The sequence below is a fragment of the Coenobita brevimanus genome, chromosome 77, assembly GCF_032717465.1.
Source record: "Coenobita brevimanus isolate Jiangsu-jjx chromosome 77, ASM3271746v2, whole genome shotgun sequence".
In the NCBI taxonomy this organism is placed as follows: domain Eukaryota; kingdom Metazoa; phylum Arthropoda; class Malacostraca; order Decapoda; family Coenobitidae; genus Coenobita; species Coenobita brevimanus.
The window spans coordinates 31,133,180-31,145,852 of NC_137030.1; the positions used below are offsets into that span (position 1 = coordinate 31,133,180).

At 42.0% G+C, this 12,673-nt stretch overlaps 1 protein-coding gene across 1 annotated transcript; it reads right to left on the reverse strand.

The window, feature by feature from the left end:
* Window positions 1-6,784: 6,784 nt before the first annotated feature.
* LOC145408522 (sodium/mannose cotransporter SLC5A10-like) lies at window positions 6,785-11,228 on the reverse strand. The gene is made up of 3 exons (XM_080279254.1): window positions 10,654-11,228; window positions 7,460-8,426; window positions 6,785-6,847 (listed from the first exon to the last, which is right to left on the reverse strand). The coding sequence occupies exons 1-3, from the start codon at window positions 11,226-11,228 to the stop codon at window positions 6,785-6,787; spliced, it is 1,605 nt and encodes a 534-aa protein (XP_080135380.1).
* Between the last annotated feature and the right edge of the window lie 1,445 nt (window positions 11,229-12,673).

Consider the following 12,673-nt stretch of genomic DNA (forward strand, 5'->3'; position numbering starts at 1 on the left):
TTATCTTTTTGTATGATTTTCTGTCTTTTGTTTGGCATGTTTGTTCCCAGACTTTAGTGTGATTATTCAGGGTATTATCAGGTTACTTTTTTCTCATTCTTTTGTGTTTTTCATTATATCATTGTAAATAATTGTAAATATTATTAGCTATATTTGGTATATTTTTCATTGTGTTTATTTTGCTCTAGCTAACGTCAGTAGATTTTATCTACTTTCGGACCTGCGTTGCGAGATTGGAGTTATTATTATTATTATTTTTTTTCATCACTTAACTGTTTAGTTCCCTTTTACTTTGGTTTTCTCAGTTTTTACGCAGTCAGATTGTTATCTTGTGTTGCCTACTCCCATCTCGTAACTATATATATATATATATATATATAAACAGTACTGTATATGCATACATTTATAGTTTTTTTTTATACATACCAGTTACAAGTATTTCTGTATATTTTCTTGCAGTAGCTAGAGTAGCAGAAACTAAAACATTGAGAAGCAAGTTTTCAAGGTCTACAGCAAATAACAATCCCAGGGCAGAAGGCTGAGGTAAGTGCCTATATTGTTGCTTCATAACTTTCATCCCTAAAACAGTATTGTGAAAGACGGAAAAGTGATGAAACCATGAAAAATTGTGAAGTGACCCTATCATAACTCCATGTTATAAGCTGGGGATATATTCCAAGCTGTAGTACTGTACATTATAATAACTTTTCCCAAACGCTTGGTAGCTAATGTGAATTTGGGGCAATTGACAAATCAGATGTGTGGGTACCATAGCAAGTTTAATAGGCAGTCATTCTGTTATTTACTGTGGAATAGGTGTATATATTACTGAAGCAGCCAGCTTATATACATGTGACATTGGTGGGTAACTTTCCTGGACTGTATATATTCCAGACTCTTATTACAAGTTTTGTAGGGAAACAGATTTGTAAAGCTGAGGAACACTGCTTTCTATCACAGAAGCAACTTACCCCCATCCATTGCTTCATGCATGGGTGTAGGTGTGGAAGAATTGTGGACTGTAGAGTGAGGAGGGCATCATCATCGTCATCTAATTCTGTGTTGCCCCATGAGGAATGCTGGAGCTAGGGGTTAGGCAGGTTGGTCCTGACGTTTAAAATGAGATTGACCAGCCTCACTCATCCCTGAGTGGCATTACGTGAACAGTAAACCCCAACCATCCCTTGGATAGAAAACTACACAGGCTCAATCCGACTGGAGCGCCTTAATTATCCACTAAACCACCAGGCGCCATAGTTTGGTTATATGGTTACCACACAGTGTAGTAAATGGTCTCCTGGTGTACAGGAAACCATTTGGCATGTCACTCAGTGCAGAGTCACCCGTAGACAGAAGGAAGAGGAAAGAAAGATGGAAAGACAGAAGGGGAAAGAAGGATGGAAGAGAAGAAAAGTCAGTCATCCGAGAGCAGCATTACATCGAGTGAGTGGATGGTGGGTGCTCCCACCTAAAGTGCCTATGAAATAATTTTGGAGTGGTTGTGTTTGCGAGTGGGTCTGTGTGTATTTCTTGACAAACTGAACATTAAAACAGTATCTTACACAGCACTGAGGACTTAATGTATGATCAGAATGGTATTCGCGATGATTTTTTAAAAAATCCCTCGCAGGATGTAGCAGCAAGCAGCAGTAAAACAGAAAAGTCTTTTATATGAAGTACAGTAGTCTTACTACATCCAGTCTTCTAATGTACAGTACGGTACATTTACTGTTTTCCTGTACATTATGAGAGCACTGTACTTAGATGACTCCACTGTTTGGTTACACAGATGTCCCTCAGCAACTTTTCTATCCCGCAAAAGGAAGAACGATGCAAGATTGCGCGAGAAGGGCAGCTTAAGACCGCATTCCAAAGGGTTCACATTTCACATATGCCTGAGGCAACAGCAGCATTGTTTTCATGATACCTTTAGATGATGTTGTGTACGGGTAATTGGAGGTTGTTCCTAACCCCATCATTGCAAATGGTCTCTCCCAAGCTTAACAGAATTGCCTCAAAGAGCACAAGTACGGTTGAAGGTGATGTCTCCGGGTTGAAGGGGTTGATAGCAAAGGGAATGTCAAAAAAGCAACTTATTACACGAATTTACTGTACCATATATTTTGTGGGCTGGGGTAGAGAAATTAACTTCAATGCTGCACCTTATGGACAAGAATACCTTTCCACTTTCTTTTCAGTCATTTATACAGTTTTTATGTAACCTAAAATGTTAGTTGGGGCCCTGAACATCACATCACTGGGTTTCGAGATTCAATGGTCGCTGTCAGGTTATTTATCATTGTAAAATGTTTGCACCTGTTTATTATCTCCTACAGTCCAGTAATGCACAGTATGACAACTTTTTTCCATACAGTTGGTAGAGTCAGTTGAGGGAACTGGCCGGTCAGCTACATAGCATCAGTGAAACTTCATTTGACAGTGTTTCTTTAATTTACTGAGGATTTGTGGTGGAGAGGTATGCTTTCACGTGGTGGCACCAGTATAGTCAGGTGGTGGAACTTTCTGGTCCTGCAAATGTCCCTCAACTCCTTCCCTCTCCCCCTGAAGGAGGATATGGGCTGCAGGAGTGGGGCAGCTTCAGCCTGCGGTCCACTAGGTTTCCATTCAGATGAACCTGTGCATCACTGTTGAGGAATTAACCCCGTGGTTGCAGTGATAAACTTGGCCATCAAAAACTAGAATAAGATACACAGTTCTCTATTAACAGCCAAACATTAATTATTGTAGTAACTTTAACATGTTTAGTGCCCTTGATGTCTCAGGCATAGTAAAGTCATCTGATATTATTCGGAATCAAATGCTAAGTAAGTATTCTGTAGCTAAAGGGTTATTGCTCGTGTTGTTTTTGTTGTTGCAACCCAAGGATGATCTGGACATGTACCCATTGGATGATAGGAAAGTAGCCACTTCACCCAGGTACTCCCAGAGATTTTTAATTGAGGTTATGTTGAAGGATTGCCTGTGTTGTGATTGTGAGGTGCATGAGGTGAGTGAGTGTGTTGTGGTGTGGGAGGTTGCATTGCAGTATGGGCATAGTGGATTGTTTGGCAGTTGTATTTTGTGTTAGTACCAAAATGTGGAATGGTGATGACTGCATCATAATCTGGTTAGATATACTCATGTCATTCTGTGTAGGGTAGTTTTTAAGGGATGGATGTCTGTGTTTCATGAAGGAGGTTGTTTCCCTCGAGGTGTTGGATAACTGTGGTGGCTGTGTTGCTTCCTACACCTCACACCTTCCACTGCCCCAAGTCCAACCCTAGAGCTGTGTTTATGTTGGACCTCTTGTGTTCTAACCACGTAATCATCAGACGCACCTAATCAAGTGGTAGAGTACACTAGTGGGACTGATTGCCTCGCCTTACATGCAGTTTTCCAAATAGCCTAGGATTCACCAGTTTTATTCATTTGTTTGTTTATTTTTTTGTATGCCAGCAGAGTCCAAAGGTTTAGGTTGGTACCTTACCTGTAACTGAGCAAAAATACCATAGCCTAGACTCACGCCCCTACATTTTGAAATGGGTAATATTGGAATGGCTTTTAGGATCTTTAAAAGTCCATAACACATTTTTCCCAGTAAACTGTAAGTACATATAAGAATACTGCTGTACTTCTGATATCAGTGCTATCGTGGCCTCGCAGGTATGGAGACCTGTTAGTATAATATTGCATTTTGTTGTGGTAATTTATTAAGTATTTTATTTTTGAACATCCTATGGTCTTCTATGAGCAAGCAATTTTGTAAGCTGTGTGTACCACTTGCTTTGTTAGTTATTTTTGTCTTGGAATCATGTTCTGTCTGTGGTTTGCATTTCAAGTAGTGATACAATAAGCTGTAGTAATTTATTGTGAATAACTCACACCCTTAAATGAGTTACGAGCTTTATTACAGTACTGTATATGGTTTCTGAAAGAATACTTGTATCTTACCAACATTATTTTTGCCATAGAGTTGTGTATATACTGTAGTTTCCATTTTGTGTAGTGTATAGGTAATATTACAGGAGGTATTTATGTGAATATTCTTCTGGTGTTTGTGAAGCACACTGACCTAAATGAGAAGGCAGAGGTTTGCCTTAACTGTCTAAAACAATGTAATGGCAACCAGAATATAATACCTGCGTGAAAGGCGTGTCTTCTAATGGGTTACATTTAAAAAAATGTGGATGAATGGCATGTGAACTGAAGTTTACTTGATTACATGATAATACAGTATTAGGGAACAGAATTATCTGATGTGGCTGTGCATGGTGCAGTTTATTTAATTACTGATACAGGTATAGGAAACAAAAATACATTTTATGAGTGCTTTACAGTCTTAAGAAACAAGATGCAGTACTGTACCTGACTTTGTGAGGGCAACATTTACAGGAAGCAAAAATACCTTATCTTATGGATGCTATAGTTATATGAACAGAATATGCCTGATTTTTTAGCGCTACAGTTATAAGAAACAAAATGCGGGTTATCTTTTATCCAAATGACCAGCATCTGAAAATTCACTTATACGAATCGCATTATTTAACACCAGTCTTTGTCGTATGACATTCTGGGGAGCTCAACACTGATGGCCCTGATCAATCCGGAGAGGCAGCAGTGGTGGACCAGGCAAGTGCAGGAGAAGGAGCGTGGAGCTAAGCACGCTTTCACACTCAAAACCTCTGGAGTTCATATCCAAGATTAGCGGGACATTTGACTTTGGTAGACTGAGGCCTGAACCCAACAAGCAGCAACAAGGTGAAATAAGGTGTAGAGACTCAAGTACATTGTTACTGTGAGCTATACGGGGTGATGAAGAGAAGCATGCATGACCTGCTTAAGTGTCTACGAGTACTTACCAGTAGTTATGAGGCTACAACCCTACGTACTGAATTACTGTATCTGAACTGTAAGAAGAAACCACTTGGCTTGTTACTTAGTGCAGTCATCTGAAGGTAGTTCTACACTGAGTGAGTGGATTGTGGGTGCCTCCACCAACCACACCAAAATCTATTCACTGAACCAGTATATCGTTAATTTTGTTCGTTTTTGAAGTCTCCAACATGCTTGCATGCGTCGGCCTTGTTCACCTAATGGCGGCTTTCCATGCTGCGCGATCTGACAGCTTCCCTATTCAGTCCCTTATCCCTGAGTCACACTCAGTGACCTCGTCCAAGGTCTTTTTCGGTCTACCTCTTGCAACCCTACCCCTAACAATAGCACTTCTCACTTTCTGCGGCCGGTTATCATTCCCTATCCTCTCCACATGCCCAAACCATCTCAATCTACCTCTCCTCATCACAGCACCAGTACCCTCCAGTCCCATCCTACCCCTCAACTCTTCCATCGAAAACCTAGACCTCCCAGGCCTCACACCCAGGGACACACTGCACATCCACCTAACTATTGTCATTTCTGTACGTTTGAGCCTGCAAATATCCTCTTCCTTTACTGCCCAAGTCCGACTACCATACAGCATTACACTTCTAACACATGCTGCATACAAAGATCGCTTAGCACAAAGGGAGAGCCCTCTCAATGTCAGGAGAGGCAACAACTGTCTGAACTTCTTCCAACCACTCCTCACGCTAGCCACAGAGCTAGCTCCAGTCCCACCTCCAGCACAAACATGTCTCCCAGATAACAAAACGCTTTCACACACTCAAGAGACTCTCCAGCAACTTCAGTCCTTTCACACCTGACAATCTCCACCTGCTCTCCCCGACACACCACACACATGTATATATATGCATAGTTATATATGTAATAATTATTGTAGTTGTCACTCCCATTATAATCCACCATCAATAATGTGGAAATGACAGCTTTAATACCAACAAGTTGAGGGTGATACAAATGCCCCTAAAGATACTGCCTTGTAATGCTTTATGTATATGTATTTCAAGTCGCTGGGTTGATCAATATTAGATGGCATTGCAAACGCCATCACTGATAATCATTTGTAGAATTGCAGACACCAGTATCATTCCATTTTTTCTCTTCCTTAATATTCTGTAAAGTTTGCTGGTTTCCAAAGACTTCACTGGTAGGTGCCGGTATTGAAAAATTAGTGTTCACTGTCTTGTTATTTTTATGAATGGATATTTATGTCCACAACAGTATATAACCATTTAATTTAGGTTCAGGCAGTACAATACAGTCTTTCACGTGGGAGCAGAAGTTTGTACCAGGTTATTTCTACTGATGACATAGTGACAGCTTTTAAAACCTAGACATAGCCTTTGCAGCACCAGCTTTTAAAATTTAACAGAGCAGTGCACTCACTACAATCAGCCCTTTCTGATTCATACTGGCCAGCATGAAGAAAGATTAGTTCTGGTTCCCCCCCTACCTCAGTGGAGAGATCTAGAACCTGAAATGAACCTGAAATATATTGCTACAGATAGAGAGAACTACCTTACTCTACCTTCCTTGAATGAAGATGGCATCAGAAAGGGTGTAATTGTAGTAGAGTAACCTTGGTCTGTATGGCTGAACAGTCTTATCAACGGCAGGGCCATCCATTACAAGGAACCTGTTTCCTTGCAGTGGACAGTGCCTCACCAAAGCAAGGGGTTGGGAAGAGTGTGGAGGTATGGTTCCTGAATGGATGCCATATGTGCATCTCTCCACCCAGTTAACAGGAGCACCACAGTAGGCTCCTGTATATGGTTTTATGGTTACCACCCAGTGCTGTAAATTATTTACTGGGTTACGGGTAACTATTAGGCTTGTCACTCACTGTCGAGTCACCGTAGGAAGAAGTACGGTAGTCAGCATAACATCAATTGCGTGAATGCTGGTTGACATCATCTGCCAGGGAGTGTGTGATGCTAACAAATAGTCTCTGCGAATTTGGGCAATATAAAAATATAAGCTGAATTAGTAGATCCTCAGTATATGAGTAGGTACTGAACAGGTATGTCATCTGGGTTAGCTTACTGGATTTCCATGATTCTCTTCCTTTCAGAATAAACGATGATTGGTTTTTATCATGGCCAGTTTTTTTTTTATGCAACTTTAAAAGTTTTGTGATACTTGTGTCTGCCTCTTCCCACCAAAATTCAGTACCATTTGCCTTTGGGTGTCAAATACAAGTCCAGAAAGCATGGTGATGGTGAGGAAATCCAAGAGTGTTTTGCGAAAGAATGTCCACAGATGAAGAAAAGAATAACAGTAATGTATAGTTTGTTGCTCCTCACCAGAAGATACCAACAATAGTGGCAGTGGCAATAAGCAGAAGGACAGAATGGAGACGGTAGTTTTGCCAGAGGGGGTTGCTCCTTAGTATCTTTGTCTCTGCCCTGTATTGCTCCAGTGACCATAATATTATCCTGTCTTCCCGTGCACCTCCTGGCACTACAAGACTCCCTACTATTAAGACCAGGGTAGTGAAACCTACGAGGATTGGTGGTATGTAGAGAAAATGGATGTGGATAGAGTGGAAGATCTCATTTACCAGGAAAAGAGCAGCCCCTGTCAGTGTCCCAAGAAGTAGACCAAGTAAAGCAGCATGTGGCTTGGCACCAGGCCAGAGGAACCCAGTAATATAGCAAGCCAGGACTGGCGGCACCGTGTACGAGAAAACTTTCTGGAAGTATTGAAAGAGTGAAGGAAAGCGTTGTATTTGAGGAGCCCATGCCACAGCCAGCACCATAGTTACCACTGTGACTCCTTGACCCACCAACTTGAGTTGTGCTGAGCTGAGGTTTGGCCTCATTCGTCGAACCCAGTCCATGGTGACTAATGTGGCTGCTGCATTGAGAGTGGAGTCCAGAGCAGACATGAGGGCTGCTAGGAACCCAGCCAATACTAATCCAAGGAGACCAGGTGGCAGAAGGTCAAACATGAGTGTAGGATAGACCAGGTCAGGATGGGCCAGGTCAGGGTATAATAGTCGTGCAGCCAGACCGGGGACCACCATGACAAACAAAACAGGTAACTTTAGTGCTCCAGCAAACAGCGCACCCCACTGACCCTCCCTCACACTCCCGGCACTGAGCATACGCTGTGCCATGAACTGGTTTGTAGCAAAGAAGAAGAGGCCAAGTATGAAGACTCCCAGTAAACCAGGCCAGGGCATGATGTGATCACTAAGGGGTCTGACGATCGACATAGAGCCTTGAGGTTGTGCAGCCATCATGACGTGCCATCCTCCTGCCCGGTTCACTGCAGCCACAGTGATGATGATGGATCCCCCCAGCAGCAGCACAGCCTGTATGGCATCAGTGACCATAACAGCACCCAGGCCCCCCGTCACGGTGTAGAGTCCCGCCAAACCTGCCAGTGCCGCCATGATGTGCCACAGCTCCCACCCTGGCACCAGGATCTGCAGCAGCAGTGCACCAGCATAGAGTGTGCTGGCATTCTCAGCCATCACATTTAACAGCAACGTCAGCGCTGAGTAGTAGTACCGTGCACAGGGACTGAAAACACACCCACCATACAAACATTAGTAATAGCTGATCTGTATTGTGCTGTATGGCCTATTTCAGTCTGTATATCTGTATTATTTTTTATATGTTACGAATTCCAGTATAATCTTACTTCAGTCAGTTTTTGTTAGCTCAGGCCTGTATTCTCGTTGTTTAAGGAAGCTTAGTAACACCTCTTTTTCATCAGTTTATTTTTGCATATGGGATGTTATGTTTCCTTTTAAAGTATTTACGGAGTTTGTGAAGATATAAAAGAGATATAAATAACATATAACAGAATAATGTGTTATATAATAAGATAGTTAAAGAAAGAGGTTACAAAGCCTCTTCAGTTGATGAGAATATAACCCTCAGAATCACAAGCCAAACCACAATATACAATCAGCATCATGGCAGATTTTGATGATAGTGCCAATTTAGTTGACTGTAAATGAGATCACATCATTCTCCATGCTAAGGTAGAAGCTATCTCATCTGCGTCAGTGGAACGTTGAATTATTTTTGCAGTGTCTGAAAGGATGATTTTGATCTACAGTAAGATAACAGTCATATGAAAATAAATGAAAGCCAGATACTTGCCTGTTGGAAGTTTTGGTATCGTGTTATAAATGTGCTTTAATACAGACTACTTGTTTAATCAGGTGATTATGTGTCGTGGCACTGTAGTACTGCTATCGTTACGAGATGGAAGCGCTATTAACACTTGGGGAGATTAGATTATTGTAACACAAGAAAAATGTTCATGGTCATGCACTGAGTAAGATTTCAGACCTTCAGTTGACCAGATCATTTAGTAATTCAGACTTTGTGTTACTGAAATACAGGGTTATCTGTATATTGCACTTTCTACAGTAATTTTGTGTATTGTGGGGACAGCTCAGCCTTCTTGTGTGAAGAGCGAGAACATATTGGTTGCTGCATCGAATTGGTAATCAGCTGTTCCATCAAAGGATATATAAAAGGGGACATTTTGCGCACACAGAAGATTATATGAAATGATGCAGGGTGGACACCAGTAAAGCTGACTGAGCCATCCCTGCAATACTGTACCTGAGAATTGCATTGTCTATTAATTACCCCCACTCTTGCAAAGCGAGAGTGAGTGTTGTGTTTTATTAGTGTGTGTGTGTGTGTGTGTGTGTGTAGTTAGCAAAATTACTCAAGCAATTTATATCCTATGTAGAAGGGTTGATGGCCAGCCAGTGAGTAGGTTGGGGTCACTGAGCTAGGCAACGTTTCACCTGGCAAAATCAGCTTAATCAGCTGTCCAATTTAGACTAAATTTGGGGTTTGGGTTGTTGGTAAGGCATGAAAAAGTTTTCCAGTTTTGAGAACAGTCAGAGGTCAAGGTCACGAACAAGGTCCAAGTTTGGCTCATGTATGTGTTTAGTAACATAATAACTAATTTTTAATCCAATTTTGACCAAACTTGATGGAAGTTTTGAGGACCAGCCGCGACATAAACCTATTAGTTTTGAGAAGAAAATGCCAGACGTCAAGATCGCAGGACAAGGTCAACTGAGACAGTTTTGATCTGATCTGAACCAAACTTAGGGGAAGGTGTAGGAGTCAGGCAAGAATGAGGGAATCATTTTCCTGAATGGCTTGCACTGCTTTTGGAAGGAGCAAAAACAATTAGGTTGTTGTATGAAATTAGTAATCAGCCATATAATCAAAGGATGTTAAAAAGAGCTGACATTCTAAACACATAATGGATTATGTGAAGCAGAAAATGATGCTGGGTTGACACTGGTGAAGCTGGCTGACCTGTCTCCACAGTACAGGTACATGATTACTGGGTTGCTTAATGGCTGTCTCTGTATCTGTATATCTATAGCCAGAAGCCGTAATCCCATATGGGGTGGCCATTTGTCTTCGAGTTAGTTGTTTTATTGGGAGGGGCACTAATCCTCCACCATCCCACCTGTTGACACGTAGGGAACACGTAGGGGTTGGATACATCGTTACCGGCCAGCACTGTAAATGGTTTCCTGACTTACAGGAAACCGTTAGGCTTGTCACTCAAATCACCTGAAAAGGAAGGAAGTGTAATAAAAAGTGACAGGAAAGATGGGAGAAATGGGAAGAGAAGAGGGCAGACATAGAAAACTATGAAAAAGGTGAAGGAAGAAGTAGGCAGCACTACATCAAGTGAGTGGATGATGGTCACCACCATCTACAACCATTAACAGCTGTACTATAGAATAAAATTACTGACTTGTACATGCAGTGAAGGAGCTCTGGTATAGTGAACACTTGAGCTTTGATCATCCCTGGCAAGAGAACGACGGCTACTACCACCAGCACCACGGCAGCCATCCACTCGTAGCTGTACACAGCGATGCCATGGGCGTACGCATCTCCAGCCAGCCCGACCAGGGTGGAACTGGAGATGTTAGAGGCGAAGATGGATAGTCCTACCAGTGGCCACGATGAGGACCTCCCTGCTAAGAAGTATTCCTCAGTGCCTGTTTGTCGTCGGCACCCATACCACAGCCCCAGCCCCAGGGAGAAGACCAAGTACACGACGACTATTGCAATGTCCAGGGTACTTAGCTTCCACTCGTGACTTGATTCACCATAAAGGACATTAATAAGAGTCTCATTGGAAGAAAGTCCTGGTTCGTTATATGACATGTGGTAAGGAAAGTCCACTGGTTTTCCATCTGACACATTGTAAGGAAAGCTGGATGGTTCACTATATGTTACATTGTCACCCACACCTGCATCACTGGCAGTTTCTTCTGGTATCAGTAACTCAGCCATCACTTGAGGGTAACTGAGATTTGCCATGTTTATTGGGTTCACTGTATTCACTGTTGTTAGGCTTTCTCTGTATAGCATTCACTGGTTGATTCTCTCTGTATAGTTTTTAGCGTATGGCTTTCCCTACTGTTGTGCTGTTGCCGGTGTACAGTTGCCATTGATAGGCAGTTGTTTGGCTTTTACTGTTTGCCTTTCATTCATACTGGGCTTCCACTATGATTTTCCTTTTAATGTGTTAAAATTTGCTGTTGTTCAGACTTCACTGTTCAGCTTCCAGTCTAGAGTCAATGATACTGGCAGTGTTTATCTTGTTCATAACTTCGACACCTCTCCAGAACTGGATCACTGAAGTTGGCACTTTTCATGTTCACTGCTTTGCCACCAGTCTAAGTTCACCAAGCTTCATCTTGTCCACTGCTGATCCACCTCTCTAGGCACTGACCATCTTGTCCACCATTTGCCTCATTTATTCCTTATTGAGTCGTTTTCCCTGGAACCATTTTAATATATTGTAATTTTCATTTTATTGCACTAGAAAATGAAGTACAAGAAAGAGTACAGGAGGGAAGAAAGGTTGCAGCATATTTACGGCTGTGATAAGGAACACGGAAGTGAGCGTGAAAGTAAAGACTCTTTGCAAAGAATATTGTGATTCCCACTTTACTGTATGAAAATGAAACTTGGACTTTGTTAGAATGACACAAGTCAAGAGCGACAACAGTGGAAATGATCTGTGTATTTATATCCAGATGCCACAATCCTATGAGGGGTGGCTCTTTGAGTTATTTGTGTTCTGGGAAGGGGCATCAACTCTCCACCAGTGCACTTGCTGACATTCAAGGAACTCATATGGGTTGGTTATATGCTTACCACCTAGTGTAGTAAATGGTTTCCTGGCTTACAGGAAACAGTTAGGCTTGTCACTCAGTGTGAAGCCACCTGAAAAGGAAAGAACAGTAAATTAAAAAAATGACAGGGAAGGTGGGAGAACTGGAAGAGAGAGGGGCAAACACAGAAAAAGAATGAAGTTGAAGAAGTAGGCAGCAGTACATCAAGTGAGTGGATGATGGTCGCCACCACCAACTGTACCACCGAAATAAGTTACTTGAAAAAAGCACAAGGAGTTATGTGGCGAGGCAGACAGATAAATAAGGAAATTGAGAAGCTTTGCGGTGTTGATGTGGATGTATTGGGAAGTGTTAGGAAAATTACCATGAGATGGTATGGCCATGTGAAGAGAATGGATAATGTCTGAATAGGAGACTGTATGTCAATGAGGAGGAGGTGAAGGGATGGGATTAAGAGTATATGGCTGGGGTTAATATGAACTGACGGGAGGCGAACATGATGGTGGAGGATCGGGTGGCATGGAGGCAATTTCGTAGCCACCTCCACCGGGATTAAGGCAACTGGTTTTAGATACATACTTTGACAGCCTATAATTGCTTTAAACCTCTTCAGCACAGTGGAGT